The sequence below is a fragment of the Schistocerca serialis genome, chromosome 5 (assembly GCF_023864345.2).
Source record: "Schistocerca serialis cubense isolate TAMUIC-IGC-003099 chromosome 5, iqSchSeri2.2, whole genome shotgun sequence".
Lineage (NCBI taxonomy): Eukaryota > Metazoa > Arthropoda > Insecta > Orthoptera > Acrididae > Schistocerca > Schistocerca serialis.
Window position 1 is genome coordinate 577,949,113 of NC_064642.1, and position 21,948 is coordinate 577,971,060.

The 21,948-nt window shown below is 39.6% G+C and overlaps 1 protein-coding gene across 1 annotated transcript in view; it reads right to left on the reverse strand.

Moving 5' to 3' along the window:
- LOC126480793 (zinc transporter 5-like) overlaps window positions 1-21,948 on the reverse strand; it is a 258,821-nt gene that overhangs the window by 146,349 nt on the left and 90,524 nt on the right. The window contains exon 3 of the mRNA XM_050104106.1: window positions 6,535-6,752. Within this exon, the coding sequence (XP_049960063.1) occupies window positions 6,535-6,752 (218 nt within the window). The remainder of the gene's footprint in view (window positions 1-6,534; window positions 6,753-21,948) is intronic.

A 21,948-nucleotide genomic window follows, 5' to 3' on the forward strand; every position in this document is an offset into this window, starting at 1 on the left:
GCACACTGCCCATTGGGGCACTCCTGGCTGGAAAGTATGATGAAACAACAAGTATTCTGGCCAAATACTGCAGAGACATTGCAAACACAGTGTGCCTCTTTTCTGCCTGTCAGGCCCAACAACCTGCATGCCAATGGTTCTCCCACTGGCTCAACACTGCAGATCCATGGGAGTGTATCCACATACATTGCACTGCTCTGTTTTTGGACTCCTTGTGGTGGAGCATGATTGATTACTTGTATCACTACCGTTTTATGTCTTGAATGTCCCTACCACTACTACTGCAGCCTTGGAAAAAATCTCTGCCCTAGAAAGTACACCTTGTACATTGGTTTCTGATAACAGAGTGGCATGTATCTCGTATGGCTTTGCACTTGTAATGGGATTAGATACCTTCACACTGCCCTTTTTACACAGTCTCAAACAGCCATCTAAACAGTTCTAAACCCATATCTGCAAGAAAATGGTATCTAACACCACACCTAACACCTTTTGAGTAATACGGCAACTTACAGGGCCACCTCGATCAAGTGCTGCAGCCCAGCAGAGTGGCTGCATGACTGCACTCACCACAATCTCTCAGATATGCTTTGTCCACCACTGGAACATGTCATCAGCTAGCATTTCCCTTCTAGTGGCACTCAGGTATGGGCCTACCACTTCGGGCACCACCAAACATGGATCTACAGGATGACCTAACGATATATGTCTGCCATGGGTCATGATGTATATGCTTCTCCATCCTCCTGTCCCATGGCAACTCAGGCATTTTCCATAGAATGCCATCCTGCCTCAGCCTTCTGCAGTGACACCCATGGACACCAAACCACACCTCTAAACCACGCAACACCTGTGTCTTCTCCCCCCACTGTTACTACTGGGAGCAGGGGGGGGGGGGGGGGGTTGGACAGCACTATAGAAACCATACACTTGTCTTCGGGAGTGGTTTGGCTAAGGTGTTTATACTGTGGGCTCTATTCATCATAGGTGAAATTTTACTGTGGTGTGGACTGGACTTTGTTTTGGAATACAGCCTTAACATAATTTGCACTGTTTCCATGGAGCATCCTGTATATATACCTTGTTGTGAATAAACTGATAGGAGTTCCCTCTAGTTTCATGTGTGGCTCAACTTTTACAATAGTTCATACAGATGCTTCTTCTTCTTCTTCTTCCTCCAAAGTTCTCTTTAATTTGTTCTATACATGGCATCTATCTTACCCACTGTCATGCATCCTTTTAAAACACTTTATTTCTCCTCCAGCTATTCCTTCTTTGCCAGTTTCGCACTTTCTGTCAATCTAATTTTTTAGAAGTCTGTATTCCCTTTCGTCTGCTTCATCCGCTATATTTTTTATATTTCCTCCTTTCATCAAATCAATTCAGTATCTCCGGCAGTACCGAAGAATTTCTCCCAGCCTTGTGTTTTTGCTCATTTGAACTTCTGCTGTCTTCAGTATTTCATCTCTCAAAAGTACCCACTCATCTTCTATTGCATTCATTTCCCCTGTTTCAGATAATTGATGTGTAATGCTTCTTTTGAAACCCACAACAATGTTTGGTTCTATTAATTTATTCAGGTGTCATTTCATTATCTCCTATCTTTCTGCAATTCCTTCAGTTCATAACTGTAACCAATAAACAGGTGCCCCTTGGAAATATTTTGCAGTTTAAAATCTGGTTTTGGTATGTTTTTCTTAGTGTTTTATAATCTATCAGATACAATTCAGTGTATATAACTTTCTGTGTACACAGAGTGTATATAACCTCCTTTCATGTTTCTTAGACCAAGTGATAAGAACAAATAAATTATGCTGTGTGCAAAACATTACCAGGTGCTACCCCTATCATTCCTCTTATTATACATTCCTCATTCTCCTCCTATTTTCCCTTTGCTTCCTTTTTATTCTATCAAATGTAAGTCTGCCATCACAACTACATTTCTGTCTCTCTTAATTCTCTAATAATTTCTTTTATCTCGTTGTACTTTGTTTCATTTTCTTCATCATCTCCGGGGCAAGGAGGTATATAAACATGTACAAGTGTGGTTGGTGTTGGCTTACATGCTTATATTGACTATTATAATTTGTTCACTATGCAGCTCATTGTTGCTTAGCTGCATTCCTATTTTCTTGTCCATTATTAGATCTATCCTGCATTACCCCTATTTGATTTTGTATTTATATCCCTGTACTCATCTGACCAGAGGTCCCATTCTTCCTAGGGCCAAACCTGACTAACTTCACTACATCTAACTTCAATCTAATCATTTCCTTTTTAAAATTCTTTAACTACCTACCCAATTAACAAATCTAACATCCCATATTCAGGCCTGAAGAAGACTAGTTTTGCTTTTTCCTGATGACAGCATTCTTCTGCAAAGCCCTATCCAGAGATCATGATGAGTTTAATAATATGACATACAGCTAGAGCATAAAATATTAAAATTAAACTGGAAGTACCAATGATCACCATTCCAGTTTAAGTTTAATATTTTAATACTGTGGTATTTCATTATTTCAATTTTATTATCTACGTATTTATAGTGACAGAGTTAAAATTTTTGAATTAATCTGGAGATACCAATGTCCATTACTCTAGCTTAACTCTACTATTTTAATACCCCACATATATAGTGTAATAACAATAATAATAATAATAATAATAATTTCATCATGATACCTTATAATCTGTATTTTAATAAATGTTGTAACACAGCTTTTTCACACTTTTACACTGGTAGCAAGAAGAAAGATGTTATGCTCTCTATTATATTATTATGGTATATATTAAATATGTAGGGTGATTCAAAAAATGTTTACAAATTGACATGGCACATGGAGCATACAACCAGGATCATTAATCACATAGGAAATGGAGGTCGCAGAGGCCACCTGGGGCTACTAAATGGCACTGCAGTTATTTGGTCACAAGCTACAAATGGATGCCCATCGCAGAAGCTGCTCAAAGTTTTGTCCAGATGTATCGAGACATCGATGCTGCATTGAATGGCACACCCTCTCAAAGGTATCTGGTTTATCTTGAAGACACCCTGTTGCTGCAACAATCATGCCCACTAGGTCCTCCGGTGATGGAACAAGTGTTTCATATACAAGGTCCTTCAGGTACATCCACAGGAAAAAATCAACAGGAGACATATTAGGTGATTGTGACAGCCATGTGACTGGCCCACTGTGACCAATCCAGCAGCAGGAAAATGTTGCCTGCAAATGTGCCCTCACTTTGCTGAAATGTGCCCTCACATTGCTGAAATGTGCAGGGGCTCCATCATGGTGAAATCAAATGCAGCAATGAATAGGTGTGGGAACATCACTCAGCATGTCTGGCATAACCTCTCATAGGATTATGAGGTACATCCAACAATCAAGTTGGTCCGGGAGAATATATGGCCCACTTAAACAGCCTCCCATGATGCCAGCCCACAAGTTAAGGGTAAATTTGCAATGTGAGCCATGCCTACATGTAGCATGTGGGTTCACATGTGCCCACATATGCAGGTTGTGAATGTTCATCACACCCTCGAGTGAGAATGCAGCCTCATTGGTGAAAAGGACACTCACTGTGAAGCTTTGGTCTGCTGCGGATTCCTGTTGAAACCACTAAGCAAATCCAATGCTCTTCTTGTAGTCCTTGGTTGCAATATCTGGACATGTTCAGAATGAAATGGATGCAATCCATCATGTTCTGTGCACCAGATGGATGATAATTGGGGAATAACAGTGGCATGAGATATGCCTCATGTACTTGGTAACATTGCATCCCCTTAAGAATGCTTCTCTTGCCGCAACTGTCCATGTTGTTCTTTGGTAACCAGCAGCCAGCTTGTGGACATGGAATGAGCCAGTTTCACACTATCAGTGAAGCAGGGTGGCGAATAGTGTGTGGTACGGCATCTTTCTATCAGGAAAGTAAGATATTACTTTAATAATAATAAAAATAATAATAATAATAATAATTATTATTATTATTATTATTATAAAACATCAGAACAGCAAACAAATGTCATGTAAGTGCATGATACAAGAGTAAAAAGTATGCCTATTTCTATTAAATAACTCTTCTTTCCATCTAAATAGTTTTATGGTTGTTGTTGCAGCAATGTGGGTTAGGGTGTGTAAAAGTCTATTTTGGAAGGTAAAAAATTGCAGTTGGCCATGACATTTGTTTGCTGTTCTGATGTTTTATTATTATTATTATTAAAGTAATCTCTTACTTTCCTGTAGAAAGATGCTGTACCACACTTTATTCGCCACCGTGCTTCACTGATAGTGTGAAACTGGCTAATTCCATGTCCACAAGCTGGCTGCTGGTTACCAAAGAACAACACTGCAGTTGGCTGTGCCTTAAATCAAATGAATTTCAGCCATTTTACGGTATGTGTAGTTAGCCATGTTAACTTCCAACACTTCCACAGTGTGATTGGTGACAGTCTCCATGCACACCACCCATGCTTGTATAGGAACATCATCTTGTGACCATAGCGCCCTCTTGTGGTTTTTGTCACCACCAGTTACTGATCATTGTTGTATGCCCTATGTGCCATGTCCATTTGTAAATGTTCCAAATCAACCTGTATATGCTTTATATACTTCATATAAAACTACTTGTCATTTGTTTCTCTCTTATTAGATTGATTTCTGATGATGGGTTAACCCAAAATGCATTAAATTTGTAAAGACTGTGGAAAGATCGAACATTATATTAACTACCCATAATTTTTTGCAAAATTCTTGTTAAGAGAAAAAATTTATTGCTGCAGCTCAAATTAGGTGAAGGCACGTATCTTAAATTTATGGAGTAATGCAAGCACCGTATTGTATTTTCACACACTAACTGCCTGCCCCATAGTTGTTGCTGATGTCTGGCTACTTATGCCACAACTAACAATACAGTGTATCAGATGTTGATATGTTTGGGGACACCAGATGTTGCCAACAATGTAAACAAGTAGCAGTAACACCATATTTAGGCACGGTTTCAACAGTGATGAGGCAGACACAGCCAGGCCCTTCTCTGGATGCGTGGCCTATTCTGGCAGTTACCAGTTCAACCCTGGGCACAGTCACAGTGTCTACAGCAGTGTTGGAGTCATCTCTTACAAAGTTACCTCAGTACAAGTCACAGCAAGCAGATCTACCAATTGGAAAACTAAATAAAATGTTTTGTCTTCATTACAGTGACTTACTCCACATCTGCCAAACCCTTTCCTAGATGTTGATACCATGGTGCTAATATTTAGGGGACTAAACCCCCATATCTGAAACATTTGCTTTTCTCTCAAAAACTGCCTCAATGACTGGTTCTTAAGAGTAACACCTTCTGGATCTCTTCAATACACTGTAGGATATATACATCAAAGCTTTCTCTTATACTGCTTCATGACAGTTGGAAAACAGGAATTTACATAAGAATCTGACAGGAATGTTCATTATCAACAGAACTATTCTCAGCAGTGCTAGATAAAGTTCATTTGTTCAGACTGGGAATATGACCACTTTTGTTTTGTGGATGACAGATAAAGTACTGCTTGACACAAGTGCAAATAATCTTCAACAGAAATGGAGGAACTAGTTTGAAATGTCCTTGTAAGAAAATAGTACAAATTAATAATGAAGTTACTGGACCAGATAAGTTTTTATATTAGGGCAGCTGAGACAGTGATTTGGTGGAGAGAAGTGGGAATAAACAGGAGAGACAAGCTGAGCTAAAGTGCTTTTGATTAACTAAATAGTGTTTCTAAATCAAGTTCTTGATTTGTCAGAAAATGAAATTTTACAACTAGTAGGTATTTTTAGTTTTAACTCTGGGCACTGAGACAAGGACTTTTATTTAAAAAGTGGTGGAGAGATACATGTTGGAATTACCAAGATGGGCAGGAAAACAAACATATAAAATGAATGGACCATGGGAGAAGACATAATTATCACTGCAATAAGAAAAGAAGTGAAGGTGGTTGGGACATGAGGCCATGCAAACAGGTGTTAAATGAACAGAGAAAATTCTTGCTAGATTTCAAGAGATTAGAAAAGAACAACATAATAACCTAATGGAAAATGGGTAGAAGACATTATGAAACAAGCAGGAACAACATGAATGTCTACACTGAAGACCATAATGGAAGGAAATGTCTACAGAATGCTTTTTCCCAACAGTGGTATGTGCTTGTACAGTGGCCAATTCCTCCTCTTTTTGATTTTGTAACTGTCTACCTTTTTATGCAGATCTGATTAAAAATGATTGGTTGCACATTTTAGTGTTGTGGTTACAGTGTTTGGTGCATACATATTAATGAAGAACTCAGTCATTAATTTCAATGAACAGATACAAAATTCACACATACTAACAATAACAGCAATGATATGGGTATACCACCTATGTCAACTTTCAATAGATATCACTCATACAGGCATCAGTTATAATCATTATCAAAAAATATTGTGGAAGATAGGAAAGAAATTACTGAAAGGCTACTATCTGAAGTGTCTGCATTACTGCTACACATCTTATACATACCAGAGAAGAGAGCTCCAAGAGCTGTCAGAACAGCAAAATCATAATTATGCAGGATGAGAATGGAACGGAATGGGCCACACATCGTCATGCCGTAGTACATGAGGATAGTGATGCCCACTTTCAGAAGCACAACCTGTGCAATGCGGCATACTTGAGCTTGTGACAGTGAGTGTCCCAGATGCAAAGGCTTCTGAAGATACAGAAAGCAGCAACCAGCACTGTAATCACAGTAAAAAAAATCATCATTTAGACATATTAAACACTGTTTACAAGATCAAATGTATGATGGCTTAGTCCCGATGTAAAATAAAAGCTAACATATAAATACTTATATGGTTTGGGACAGTGTTTATTGTTCAGTTTAAGAAACAGAAGCAATATAGTAGGTATATATGACACGTAAGTAAATGTTCAGGAGTTGAATGGGACTTAAGAGCTTTATTTTAAATCCAGAGTAGTGGTAATATGGTAATTAAAAAGCCAAGGATAGGATTTAAACTGCATGAGAAACCAATGTGTAGACAGGAATGAAAGATGAACAGGAGAGCGGCAGAAGTTTTTAAGGGTGGGGGAGTGGGATAGGAAAGAATTTTTTTGTTTACTACAGTTTTTTCTGTGCAATTTTCTTTTGTTTGTTTATCTCTGGATTACATTATTGATCTTTGCTGAAAATATTTCTCATTTTATACGATTGCAGTTTATTTATATCTTCATAACAATTTTTCTCAATCCAGTGCTACCAAACCATTTACAGTCCTTTACTGCTGTTTACCAACCCTACTTTGTTTCATTTATTGCTGTTTTTCTCCCATACATCTGCACTGTTTCTCTCACTGTCCTTCAGATAATGTTGTTGTAATTGTTCTTTATTAATTTCCTATTTATTTCTGAACCTTCATTCATATCTTTTCATTGGTTATCTTCAACATATGTTAGTTTTCTGTTATTCACTTGGTACACCCCTCTGTTGCTGAACAGTTGTCCCACATCCTTTTTTATCTTTGCATCATTTTACAATAATTTCTCCTGAAAATGGAGACAATTTTTTACCCAACAAAATAGACTTTTACACATCCTAACCCACATTGCTGCAACAACAACCATAAAAATATTTAGATGGAAGGAAGAGTTATTTAATAGAAATAGGCATACTTTTTACTCTTGTATCATGCACTTACATGGCATTTGTTTGCCGTTCTGATGTTTTATTATTATTATTATTATTATTAAAGTAATCTCTTACTTTTACAAAAATGAGAGCAGGCTCGTAAGTAATCTGCTAGAAAATTGATATATCAACTACTGATTTATTAACTTGAAAAATACCACAGTAGTTATAAGTCACACTTCACCACATCTGTGGAAAGCAGTCAATAAACTACACATTTTGATTCCTTACAGCAAAATAATTATTTTTTACCAATTGCCTGGTCACTTTTCATTCAACAGCTGCATAACCCTTCAGAAGATGCAGTAGCTACCTCCCTAGCAATACTCTTTTACTCAACCAGCATTAGACAGATTGATACTTTTATCGACACCAGACTCAGCTCTTGATACAACTGAAAACTTAAGAGAAAACCTCAGTTCACTAGTACAAAAGTTGCACAATCATACTGTAATCATCGGGAGAGACTTTAATCATCCAGCATATCAAATGGGATAATTATAGTTTTCTTAGTGGCACTCATCCTGTGAAACATTACTAAGCAACTTATCTGAAAACTATCTATGACAAATGATTCAGAAACCCACTCATGATGGAAATATATCAGATCTAATGGAAGCCAATAGACCTGACCTCTTTGTATATGTCCACATCAAAACTGGTATCAATGAACATGAGGTAACTATAACAACAATGATTATCAAAATACAAAGGGCAAATAAATACATTTTAAAACAAATAGAAAGATTTATATGCTCGGTAAACTATATAAACAAGCAATACTGTCATATCTCAAGGAGGAACTTGAAAATTTTAGGTCAGAACAGGAGAATGTAGAAAAACTATGGCTCAGATTTAAAAGAATAGTTGAGCATGCACTGGATATATAAGCACCCAATAGAAAAATTGGTGGTGGGAAGGATCTTCCATGATATGCAGTCACTGTAAAGAAACTCCTAAAGATCACCTCGATATACAGTCACTGTAAACAAACTCGTAGAAAAAACAAAGACTACTGCATCATAGGTGTAAAATAAAACATAGTGTTCTAGAACATAAATAGATGGTGAATGAAACATGTTTGGATGTCAAGAGAGCAATTCGTGAAGCCTTCAATGACTACCATAGCAGAATATTGTCAATCGATCTTTCACAAAAGCCAAGGAAATTCTGTTCACATGTAAAGGCTGTTAGTGGCACCAAAATTATTGTTCAGCCACTCACAGACAAAACAGTAACTGAAATTTAAGGTAAAAGAAAAAGCAGAAATGCTTAACTCCAATTTCAAATGTTTCTTTACAAAGGAAAACCCAGGAGAATTGCCCCAGTTTAACACTCATACCACAGAAAAGTGAGCTCACATGTAATGAGGTATCTCTAACAGAATGATCTCCTTCATGCTAAACAGAACAAAACTCAAAAACATCAACCATGTGAAACCCATTTGGCACTTTTCTCACATAACACCCTGAAAGCTATGGATCACGGCAATTCAGAAGATACAATGTTTCTTAACCTACAAAAGGCATTTGATTCAGTACCACACATATGCTTATTATCAAAAGTATGATAATATGCAGCATCACACAAGATTTGTGACTGAATTGAAGATTTATTAGTGAGGAAGACACATATTCTCTCGGATGGAGACTCATCAACAGGGAAGTGTGTTGGGACACCTGCTGTTCATGTTACATATTAACAACTTCGCAGACAATATTAGTAGTAACCTTAGACTTTTCACAGACAATGCAGTTACCTGTAATGGAACACTGTCTGAAAGAAGCTGTGCAAATATCCAGTCAGCACCAGCACATTTCACAAGCAAAAAAACATAGTATCCTATGACTATAATATCTGTGTCACAGTTGGAATTGGTAAACTCATACAAATACCTGGATGTAACAATTTGCAGGGATATGAAATGAAATTATCACATTGCATCAGCTATACATAAAACAGGTGGCACACTGATTGTGATTCATTGGCAGAATACTAGGAAAATACAATTAGTCAACAAATGAGACTGCATACAGAACACTCATGTGACCCAACCTAAACTCTGTTGTTCAAGTGTGTGGGACGCATAATAAAGAGGGCTACCAGAGTATACTGGACAGATAAAAAGGAAGGTAGCATGAATACTGAACTGGAAGATGCTTGAAGATAGATGCAAACTACACTGCGAAAACCTACCCTGAAAGGTTCTAGGACCAGGTTTAATAACTGATGAATCTGAGAATATATTTCAACCTCCTACATATCACTCCCATAGGGATTGCGAAGACAATATTAGACTAAGTATAGTAAGAACAGAGGCATTTAAACAAGCAAATCTTCCTGCAGTCCATATGTGAACAGAATGGGAGAAAGCCCTAATAATTGCCACAAAGGGATGTACCCTCTATCATGCATACCATGGTCTGCAGCGTATAGATGTACGAGGGTTGACTGAAAAGTAATGCCTCCACCTTCGTAACTCTTCAACAGTTGGCAGCATTGGTATGTGGCAGGTACTGGCTTGTTCCATAGCCTTTTCTCTACAGCTCCAGTTGGCGGGAAGCCTTAGCATTGAACAATTGTGTTGTTACAGTGTATAAGTATGGAACACTTTTGATTTAAGCAATGCGCAGTCATTGAATTCTTGACAGCAGAAGGTGTCACCGCAAAGGAGATTCATCAGAGAATGAAAGCAGTTTATGGTGATTGTGTTGATGTGAGTACTGTGCATTGTTTGTCAAGTAAGTTTAAAGATGTTGAGATGGGAACATCTGACCTGCATGAAAAACAAAGAGCTGGATGTCCTTTGACAGCAACCACCAAGTTTCACAAGCAAAATGTTGAGAGATTCATTCAGGACGATCTTCGTATCACTCAGAGAGAAATTACTTTGCTTGGCTATCAGAAGATCTGTGCACGATGGGTACCTCAGATGCTGACTCCTGAAATGAAAGCACACAGACTCGAACTCCTCTCGCTTTACGAGAATGAATTGTCAATTGTGACAGGAGGCAAAACGTGGGTACACCATTACAACCTGAAGACGAAACATCAGTCTATGGAATATTGACACAAAGACTCGTCCCAGAAAAAGAAATTCAAGATGAAGCCCTCAGCTGGAAAAATCACGGCCACAGTGTTCTGGGAAGCAGATGGTGTTATCCATATTGATTTCCTTGATCATGAAACAACAATACATCACAACCCTGTGAACTCTGAAACGACAGCTAACAAGGCTCCAAAAGGGAAAGGGAAATGTTCTCCTGCAGCATGACAATGCCAAACCACACGCTTCACATGCCACCACAGCAGAACTTCAGAGGCTGAATCTCACCATCATATGGCATCCTCCATACAGTCCAGATGTAACACCATCTGACTTCCATCTGTTTCCGATAATGAAAGATGATCTGCGGCAACATCATTATGCTTCTGATGAAGATGTTGGGAGAACTGTGAGACTGTTGGTTGCGGAAATAGAGTGTTGACTTCTTCCATGATGGCTTCAGAAAACTTGTTCATCGTTGGCAGAAATGTATCCACTTGGCTGGTGATTATGTGGAAAAGTGAATATTGGTAATTAAATATCACATTCTAAGGATTATTTCTGCATTTGATTTTTTAAAATATTCCCATCCAAACCCAAGTAACGAAGGTGGAGGCATTACTTTTCATTCAACCCTCATAGATGTAGATGTGTGCGCACACACACACACACACACACACACACACACACACACACACACACATTTTCATAGGCTCACTATTTCCTATAGCTTGGGTATGGTGTTATCAAAAATACTAGCTAGGGTAGGATTCAACACTCAAAAAGATATGGAAGGTTTATACTAGAACCCTTACAAACTTCATGCATCTATTGCACCACATGAAACACCTAATTTCTCATTATGAAACCCTTGCCACAATATCCCTATTCTTATAATAGACATGTCTTCAGTTGTGTCAAAGCGCTTTCACTTATGTTATTTTTTAAAAACAGTTTTATTTTGGCACTGTCTCATGAGGTTTGACTATCAAAAAATACATCCGAGGTTGCAATGCTGCCTTAATCCAGCATTTTCTGTAAGTCCAATACATAAAGCTACTTGGTCTTAGCTAGACAATTGGTTCTTTTCTAGCCCATATCTTCAGCCTGTTGTCGAACTAATCTTGATGTTTTTTGAAACCCTTATTATTCTCTGTGCAACATGTAATTCCCACATGTCACAGTATTATCCAGGAACTCAATAATATGCTTGAGTGGCTGACTACACATTGACATTCCACTAATCCAGCAGGATCTCCAGTCACTACTCAAATCCTTAGGCCCATCCCAGAACCTCTCCCCAGAGTCCATATCTCTAGTCACCCCTACCACTCCCCGCACTCCTACCGTCTAGATGCTTCCTAAAGTCCATAAATCTAACCACCCAGGATGTCCCATTGTGGCCGGTTACTGTGCCCCCACAGAGAGAATCTCTGCCTTCGCAGACCAACACCTTCAACCTATTACCCAGAACCTAACATCCTATATAAAACATACCAACCATTTCCTTCACTGACTCTCCACGGTTCCTGTCCCTTTACTACACGGTGCCCTGCTCGTCACTATTGATGCTACGTCCCTGTACACTAACATTTCTGATGCCCACGGCCTTACCGCTATTTCACACTACTTTTCCCAATGCTTGACAGATTCCAAACCAACAACCTCCTTCCTAGTTGCCACGACCAACTATATCCTCACCCACAATTAATTCTTTGAAGGCATTACCTACAAACAAATCCAGGGTATGGCTATAGGCACCTGCAAGGCACCATCCTATGTCAACCTATTCATGGGCCATCTAGAGGAATCCTTCCTAAACACCCAGAATCATAAACCCCTCACCTGGTTCAGATTCACTGATGACATCTTTACTATCTGGATCGATGGTGAGGACACCCTGTCCACATTCCTCCTGAACCTCACCAACTTCTCCCCCATTTGCTTCACCTGGTCCTACTCAACCCAACAAGCCACCTTCCCAGATGTTGACCTCCACCTCTAAGATGGCTACATCAGTACCTCCATCCATGTCAAACCTACTAACAACCAGCAATACCTCCACTTCAACAGCTGCCACCCATTCTATACCAAGGAGTCCCTTCCATACAGCCCAGCCACCCGTGGCCATCACATCTGCAGTGACGAGCAGTCCCTCTCAAAATGTACCAAGGGTCTCACTGAAGCCTTCACTGACCGTAATTATCCTCCCAACCTTGTACGGAAACAAATCTCCTGTGCCTTATCTTTCCAGTATCCCACCATCTCCCAAAGCCCCAACGTCTGGCCACAGAGGAGCATTCCCCCATAACTCAGTACCACCCAGGACTGGAGCAACTGAATTACATTCTCCGCCAGGGTTTCGATTATGTCTCATCGTGCCCTGAAATGAGAAATATCCTGCCCACTATCCTTCGCACACTCCCGTCACAACAGTATTCCGTCGTCTGCTGAACTTGCACAATATACTCGTCCATCCTCACACAACCCCTGCTCCCAATCCCTTATCTCATGGCTCATACCCCTCTAATACACCTAGATGCAAGACCTGCCCCATGCATCCTCCCACCACCACCTATTCCAGTCCTGTCACCAACATCAAGTTGCAAACAGTGCTGCATTCTATGTAGGCTTGACAACCAACAAGCTGTCTGTCTGCATGAATGGCCACCGCCAAACTGCGGCCAAGAAACCAGTGGAGCACACTGTTGCTGAACAAGCTGCCAAACATGATATCCTTCATTTCAATGACTGCTTCCCTGCAATACATCCTACGTTCCCATAACCCTCCTGGCCTCAATCTTCATTAGTCGCTGTCCTCACCCATCCAGCCTCATCCCTGCTCCCATTCCAGAACTACACAACTGGCATTCCACCACCGCATCGAGTCTTTTTCCACAATTCGCCCCCCCCCCCCCCCCACCTTCCCACCACTCTGCTGTCTGCCGCCCAACCTGCTGCACTTCACTGTTCACCATTTCCGCCATACTATCCCTCCCCCTCTCCACTCCAGCCTCCTCCTTTCCCCCACCCAGTTGCCATTCCCATCATGCATTAGTGCTACTGTTCACAGTGTGGTTTCAGTAGCCTGAGACTGCAGTCGTGTGTGTGTGTGTGTGTGTGTGTGTGTTTTGTGTGTGTGTGTGTGTGTGTGTGTGTGTGTGTGTGTGTGTGTATTGTTGACAAAGGCCATTGGCTGAAAGCTTTAAGAGTGAAAATCTTTTTGTTGTTCCTATCTGTGACTCAGCATCTTTGCTACATGGTGAGTAGCAACTTTCCTTCTCATAATATTGTTACATTCCATCCTGGATTTTCCACTGTTTGATGTTTATGTTTTGGTTCACATGCTAAGTCCATGACACTTCATAGACCTGTAGCACCAACCACCTCCACCATTAGTGTGTGTTAAGTTCCACTGTAGTGCTAGCTTATGAGCGTGTATTTAAATCACTCTTATACTAATTCCAATGCCATTCTGACAGTGTCCTTGATTCCATTTCAATATATTGCCTTCTAGTTTTGGCCATTTTGCATTCAGTCCTCCATCTGCACATCTAGTCGACCTAATTTTTTTTCCAGTTCTTCTTTACTGGCCTGCCAATCACGAATCGTTTTTTTTTTATGTTGGTTGCTCTATTTCCATGTTCTTCTGCATATGCTATTACTTTTAATTTATAGTCCGCATCATATGAATACCTTTTATTTTTTCCATTAGAAACTAGCTAGTAACAAACATATTTTAATTACCGATAACACAAATCACTTTCAGTTCAAGTTCAGTGACACCGTAGACTGCAATGAAGCATCATGGGCTAATAGTGTTCTGGGTTTGTGATGGCAGGGCAGGAGGGAGACAGTGTTGGCAAGTTTGTGAATCCCTACAACTCATGTTTGTGAAATTGGTGCTCTGTTGCTGCCAGTTCAATCCAACATTGACAGATAGAGACAGGTTTCCCGCAGCATCGAAAATATGGCTGTTTTTAAGACTGGTGGGAATTTCAAATCAAACAGTGGACATTTTTATATTAATTTTGAGTATAAGATGCACCTGACTTTTAGAGGCACTATTTCAAAGAAAAGTGTTGTATAGTGCATAAAATAAGGTATAGGTTATAAATGTGTAAGTTTGTATGTGAGTATGTTTGTTACTCATTCATACTGAAACGACATGATGGATTTGGAAGAAATTTGAAATGGAAGTGGTTTATGCCATTAATTAACACCTAGGCTACTTTTAAAAGTGAGAAGTACAAGATATTTATTGACTTGAAGAATATAACACAAAATGTGGAACAATAATTACTTATAGAAAAATAATAGCTCTTAGAAAAAACATAATCCATACAATGCTTATACAATCCTCAAGGTGTTTAATCCCTATTTCCAAACAAGGCCACTGCATTTTAGCTGCTGAATGTCAGGTGTATCTCATTGCTTTTGAGACATTTGAAGACTCACAATGATGGTCTCATTTAAAAGCTGTACAACAGTGAGATGTCGTGCCTTTACATGTAGAACATGGTAGGCTTTTAATAAGGCTGAAATTGATTATGATATGCAAGTGTATATGCTGGTAACAGACTCGCATGATGGCAGATGACCTATAAATATTATAAAATTTGCTCTGCACCAAGCTAGAAACTGCTAATTTTCTTTCTTTGTCAAGTCAGTGTGCTTGTTAATCCTTCATGTTGAAGCATCTGATCAGATTAGGATGAACTTTGAAGTGGAGACAGCCTATATCCTGAGTTAACATGCACGCTACTTTTTATTTTTAAAAATCACTGTTGCTGTGGGATGGTCAATGTGACTACTGTTCCCATGGGATAGGTAACATAACAAAAGTCCTTCATGAAAGATAGTGTTGAGATTAGTTTTTAACTGTTTTGACAAATGAAATAAGAACATACTTAAGTCTAGGACAGCAGAAACATTCCTCTAGTATAAAATCACCACTAAACTCTATAACAATGTCACATATGCACATTAAAATATTTCAAATATAAAAACAAAGATGAGGTGACTTACCGAACAAAAGCGCTGGCAGGTCGATAGACACACAAACAAACACAAACATACACACAAAATTCAAGCTTTCGCAACAAACTGTTGCCTCATCAGGAAAGATATGAGGCAACAGTTTGTTGCGAAAGCTTGAATTTTGTGTGTATGTTTGTGTTTGTTTGTGTGTCTATCGACCTGCCAGCGCTTTTGTTCGGTAAGTCACCTCATCTTTGTTTTTATATATAATTTTTCCCACGTGGAATGTTTCCTTCCATTACATTGATATCATTAAAATATTTCACAGCACATAGAATGCTGGAAGGTATTGGGTTGGGATATTATTGGGATTCTTAAACAATGATTTGGTTTTTCTATGTCACAAAATTATTTAGTCTGTTTCCTCACATATTTTTTTAATTCACAGCTCGGTCAAGTTAATTTTTTTTCTTAAGTAAACTAGTGAGTTGTGAGTCCAATGTATTCTGTCAGCTTCTCCAACTGTCTCAAAATTTGGTGTTCCCAACCCACCTGACATCACACGGGGTTTGCTGAGCCACAAGTGGCTCATGCCTCAAAACCTCCAAGAGATAACTTTTGTGATTGTGTGTACATGTGGATAGTGAGTTTGGCATTAACATTTCTTTATAAATAATTGTTTTAGCATGGGTAACACCACAGGGAGTAGCTAGTATCTTAATAAATGACTTCCTTTCACAAAAATTTAAATTTTGCATTAACAAATTTCTCTTTTTCAGAACTGCTTTTACCATTATTGCCAGTCTGCATTTTATATCATCTCTGCTTCTGCCATCATCAGTTATTTTGCTGCCCAAATAACAAGACTCATCTGCTACTTTTAGTGTTTTATTTCCTAATCTAAATCACTGAGCACCATCTAATATAATTCCACTACATTCCATCTGTTGGAATTACGTCACTGGGAAACCTTACATTTTTACTTCTTCTCCCTTTTCGAATTTCTCCCTGATTTTCTTCAAAGCTTGTTCAATGTATAGACTGAATAGTGTCAAGGATAGATTACAATTTTGTCTCACTCCCTTCTCAACTGCTGCTTCCTTTTAATGCCCTTCGACTCAGATAGCTGAAGTCTGTATTCTGCACAAGTTGTAGATAACCTTTCGCTCCATGTATTTTATTCTGCTACCTTCTGCATTTCAAAGTGCACATTCCATTCAACACTGCCAAATGTTTTCTCTAAATCTACATATGCTGTAAACATACGTATATCTTTCTTCAGTCTATCTTCTAAGGTAAGTCGTAGGGTTGATATTGTCTTGAATGTTCCAACATTTTTCTAGAAAAGTAACTGATGTTCACTGAGGTCAACTTCTGTCAATTTTTCATTTCCGCAGTAGACAATTCATGTCAACATTTTGCAACACTGACTTACTAAACTGACTGTTTGGGAATATTCTCGCCTGTCACCTTTCTCTTTTGGAATTTTCACAGCCTTCTTTCAGTATGATGGTATTTTAATGTCTTGCACACACTGTCCAGTCACTTTAATGTGACTAACTGTCAAAAGCCTGAATTACCACTTTTTGTGTTATAGACTGCAGTGAGACATGCAGGTAAAGATTCAGTGAGGTTCTGGAAGGTACCGACAGGGATGTGGAGCCAGGCTGACTCCAGTGTCGTGTGCTAAGTTTCTCAGGTGAGAATCCATGGCATGAATAGCCCTATCAAGATGGTCCCACAGACTGCTGGCTGGGTTTAAATCCAGCAATTTTTGGGGCTGAGGGAGTATGGTAAACTCATCCTGGTACTCTTTGAACCAAGCACGTTTACTGCGAGCTGTGTGACATGTTGCATTGTTCTGCCGGTTGATGTCACTGTGTCAAGCAAAAACAAACTGGATGCTGGGGTCAATACATTCCCCAAGGATAGATGCATACTTATGTTGATCCAATGTGCCTTCCAGAATAATGAGATCACCCAGGGAATGCCCTACAGATGACCCTTTTGAAGATGGTTGCAGGGTGTTTGCTTTCACACATTTCATGCCATATATGCCAATGAACATCTGTCTGATGGAGTATAAAACATGTTTCATCTGAAAAGGCTACATTTGACCACTCAGTAGCCATCCAGTTGTGGTATTAGGGTGCAGATTCCAGTCTTTGTTACTGATGAACAGCAGTCAGCATGGGTGCAAGAACCAGATGCCTGCTGCAGAGGTCCATATGCAGCAACATTTGCTAAATGACCACTAAGGAGTCACTGTTGATAGTCCCTTGGTTCATCTGGGCAGTCAATTGCTCAACAGTTGCACTTCTGTTCACCCATAAACATCTCCGCAGCAATCATTCTCCCTGTCATCTTTGGCCTGCGGTGTACCCGTTGTCTTGGCACCAGTTATGAATAGTACCACTTTGCCATGTATGGTATACTTTAACCACAGTGGCACATGAAAATTTACTGTCTTAGCCATTTCAGAAATGCTTCCACCTTTTGCCCTAAAATTGATGATATACCCTTTTTGATGTCAGAGAAATCACTCTGTTTCTGCATTATGACAATGACTGAACTATTTCCTGAACCCCCCCCCCCCTCCCCCACCCAATGTGGTTTGTATACCCTCCACTGCTAGTGCTGCCACCTGGTGTCTTATTATTACATAGTATTCTCCCTAATGGCAGAGAATTTCCGACACCAATGTTTCTTGTCTTCAGCTTCTTCCTTCAATCTGCCATATCTCCTTCCATCTTTCATGTCATCGAAATGTTGATTTCTTCTTCTTCCTCATCCTGTAGGTCCTTTGATCTCCCTTCAATGACATTGTGAATGAGCTCCTTGTGTCCAAATATGTATCCGATCCAGTTGGGTATTTTTTCTACATTTTTCTCATGATCCATGTAACTGCTCTGGACAGTGCAATGCTCCAGGTGTAGCACTTCACCAGTTTCGAACATAATTCCATGCAAAACTTGCTGGTCAGCAGAGTCCTCTTCTTGCTGATTGCTTCTTTGGCCATGACAGTTCTTGCTCAAATTTAATTTGTGCAGTGAGCACTCTTTGCCAGAAAGCTTCCCAAGTACTTGATGTGCGTCACATTCTTCAGTTTTTGATTGCCAACAGTTATCCTCAAACGTTTCTCTAATTTTGACATATGCATCACTTCCAATTTCTCAATTTTGATTTCTGAGCTATATTTCTTTCCAGTTTCCACCAACTGGTTCACCATACATTGCAGCTCTCTTTCACTTTTGGTGAGTACTAACAGATCATTTGCATACTTGATGGAGTTAATGAGTTGTCATCCTAGCCTGAAGTTTTTGTATCATTTCAAAGCTTCTCTCATCAGCCTTTATTCATACAGGTTAAAGGGACTTTGCAACAGATAACACCCTTGTCTGACTCCTCTTCCTATTTCCACATTATTTGTCTCTCCATAATTCAGTTGCCCCTTTACTCTTAGTCCCAAGTCCCCATCTTTCCAGTTGACTTCTATCTCCTTCAGGATGTTCATCAGTTTTGTCCAGTTGACTCTGCCACCTCTGAGTGGTTATTACATGTTGATATTGAACATAGGCAGTGATCACCAGGTGGAAAAGTTTTGTCATGGTTCGATCACCCAAAGATCTCAATAACTCTGAGGGAAGGTTGACAATTCCAAGTGCATTGTTTCGACATAAGTCTTTCAGTACTGCATCAAATTTTTCTCACAACAGTTTGTCTACTTCCTCTTCCCCTTCCACAATATAGTCTTCAAGTTAGTTTTCTTTCTATAGTCCTTCTACATAGCCCTTCGACCTTTCAAGATTCCCTTCTTTTCCCAGTACTGGATTGCCACCTGACCTCTCGATATTCTCCTCTTTTCTCCATATGTTTCTTTAATATTCCATAGTCAAGCATGCTTCTGTACATTTTCATTTCTCTTCAAGTCATTGCTCCAACGTAACCTTGCAATCTCTGTTACTTTCACTTTTTTTAGAAATCTGTAGACCATCTTGCCCGCTTCATTTGCTGCATTTATACATTTTCACTATTTACTGGTTAAATTAAATATGTCATTTTGTATACTAGGATCTGTACTGGATATTGTCATTTTGCCTTGTGTTGCTATGTTGCCCTTGTAACACTTATATTGATTAGAAGTAGGTTTATCTTATGTAACTGCGTATCTGCAGTTATGAAGTGTGTATTCTGTGTTACTTAAACTCCTTGATCTGTGGCAAGAAAATCAGAACTTTGTAATGTGTATATGAAAGAAACATAAGGATATGTTAAAATGATAAATTATTATAATATGTGTATGTTCAAAAAAAGAAAATATTTATTGAAAGCTGGTTCATGCTTAGGGCACTTGTATTTTTAACACGTAAAAGCTGTAGGGAAGTTCCCTCCCTCCCTGTCTTAGAATACTATATAAACTATCTTTCTGGTCTCTCCAAATGCCTTCCATGTATACATCCTCCTTTCATGATTCTGAAACGAAATGTTAGCAATTGTTAAATTGTGCTACTTGCATTTCATTCCCCTGTTCTTCTACTATTTTTCATTTTCTTCTTTTTCCTACTACTGAGTTCCTGCCCCCCTTTCACCCAAAAAAAAAAAAAAAAAAAAAAAAAAAAAAAAAAAAAAAAAAAAAAAATACAATTAAATATTCATCTCCCTAAACAAACTGAATAATTTCTTATATCTGATCATATGTTCTTTCAATATCTTCATCATTTACAGTGCTAGTAGACACATATACTTGTAGCACTGTGGAGGGCTTTTGCTTTGTATCTACCTCATTTACAGTAATGTGTTCACTATGCTTCTCATAGTAGTTCTGCTGCAGTCTTATTTTCTTATTCATTATTAGTTCTACTTCTAGATTGCCTTTATTTTATATTGCATTGGTTACCCTGTATTCGTCTCACAAGAAATCATGTTATTCTTGCCACCACACTACATTAATTCTCACTGTATCTACCTTCCAGCTATCTACTTCTCTTTTTTACATTCTAGTTTAACCTACGTACCTGGTCAAGGGAACTTGAATTCCACACTCTGAGTAGTCGATTTCAAGATCTACTTTTTCAAATTACAACATCCTCCAGAATAGTCTCCACCCAGAGATCAAATGTGAGACTATTTTACTTCAGAATATTTTACCCAAGAGAATACCACCATCACAACAACATAAAATAGACATTCATGTCCTTGTTCTGACTCCAAACACAATAAAAGCGTCTTTTATTTCTATAAGCAACCCACAATTTAGTTCACAGTATGACAGTGTAGCCATAAGTAGCACAATACAGGTAGCAGGTAGAGACTGCCAGCTGGAGCCAGTGTGCGGCAATATAAAGAACGTATGCCCACCAGGGCAGCTGAATGATGTGCTACTCACCACCAGCGCAACTGAATGGTGTGCTACTCAAACTACGGGGCGCACACAGTGGTAATGGCAATCAAGGTGTAAGAAGTAATGCATTACTACATCTCTCCTTCCTTGGAGGGGAGGAGTGGACAGATGCCCATTCCTCCACAATGTGCCAATAGTGTATGCAGCAGCTGTTCTGGGTGTAAACAGTTCCAAGTCCACACAGTTCAGGAAGCAAGGATGGCAGTAGAGGGAGTAGAGACCTGCACCTTCCTACACTCCAGGAGACCATGCAGAGGACCCCAGAATAGCATACGCAGAACCAGGACATCGGTATACCTGTTTCCAGGTGCCGTCAGCTGGGGAAATATGAGGTCCGGAGGGATGGCAGATGGTGCCAGCAGGAAGGTGGCAGGTGCCTGCTTCAGAGTGGAGGTGCCTTGTCAGTCTGGAGGCACCTCTGTCAGTGTAGAAGGTGCCTGCATCATTACAGGAGGCATCCAAAGGCATCCGCACACTGGTGCAGGAGGTGCCCGCATCAATACAGGAGGCACCTGCATCTGGGTAGGGGCACCTGTATCAGTGCAGAAGGCGCATGGAGGTAGGTAGGAGGGCCCACATTGGTGCAGCAGGCACCTGCTGGCATGTTGAAGAAACACAGTGTCTCCCAAAAGAAGGCATCACAGGAGAGTCGAGAGGCTGAACCGCATGATCCATGCAGGGGCGGGCTGCCAGTGGGCAGACACAGCCTGGGCAGCATGCCAAAAACTGAGAACCTTTGTCCAAAACCATTGTACAAGGTAGGCCTTCAGCAGAAAAATTCTTTGACAGTGCTGTGACAGTTATATCTGTTGCAGTAGA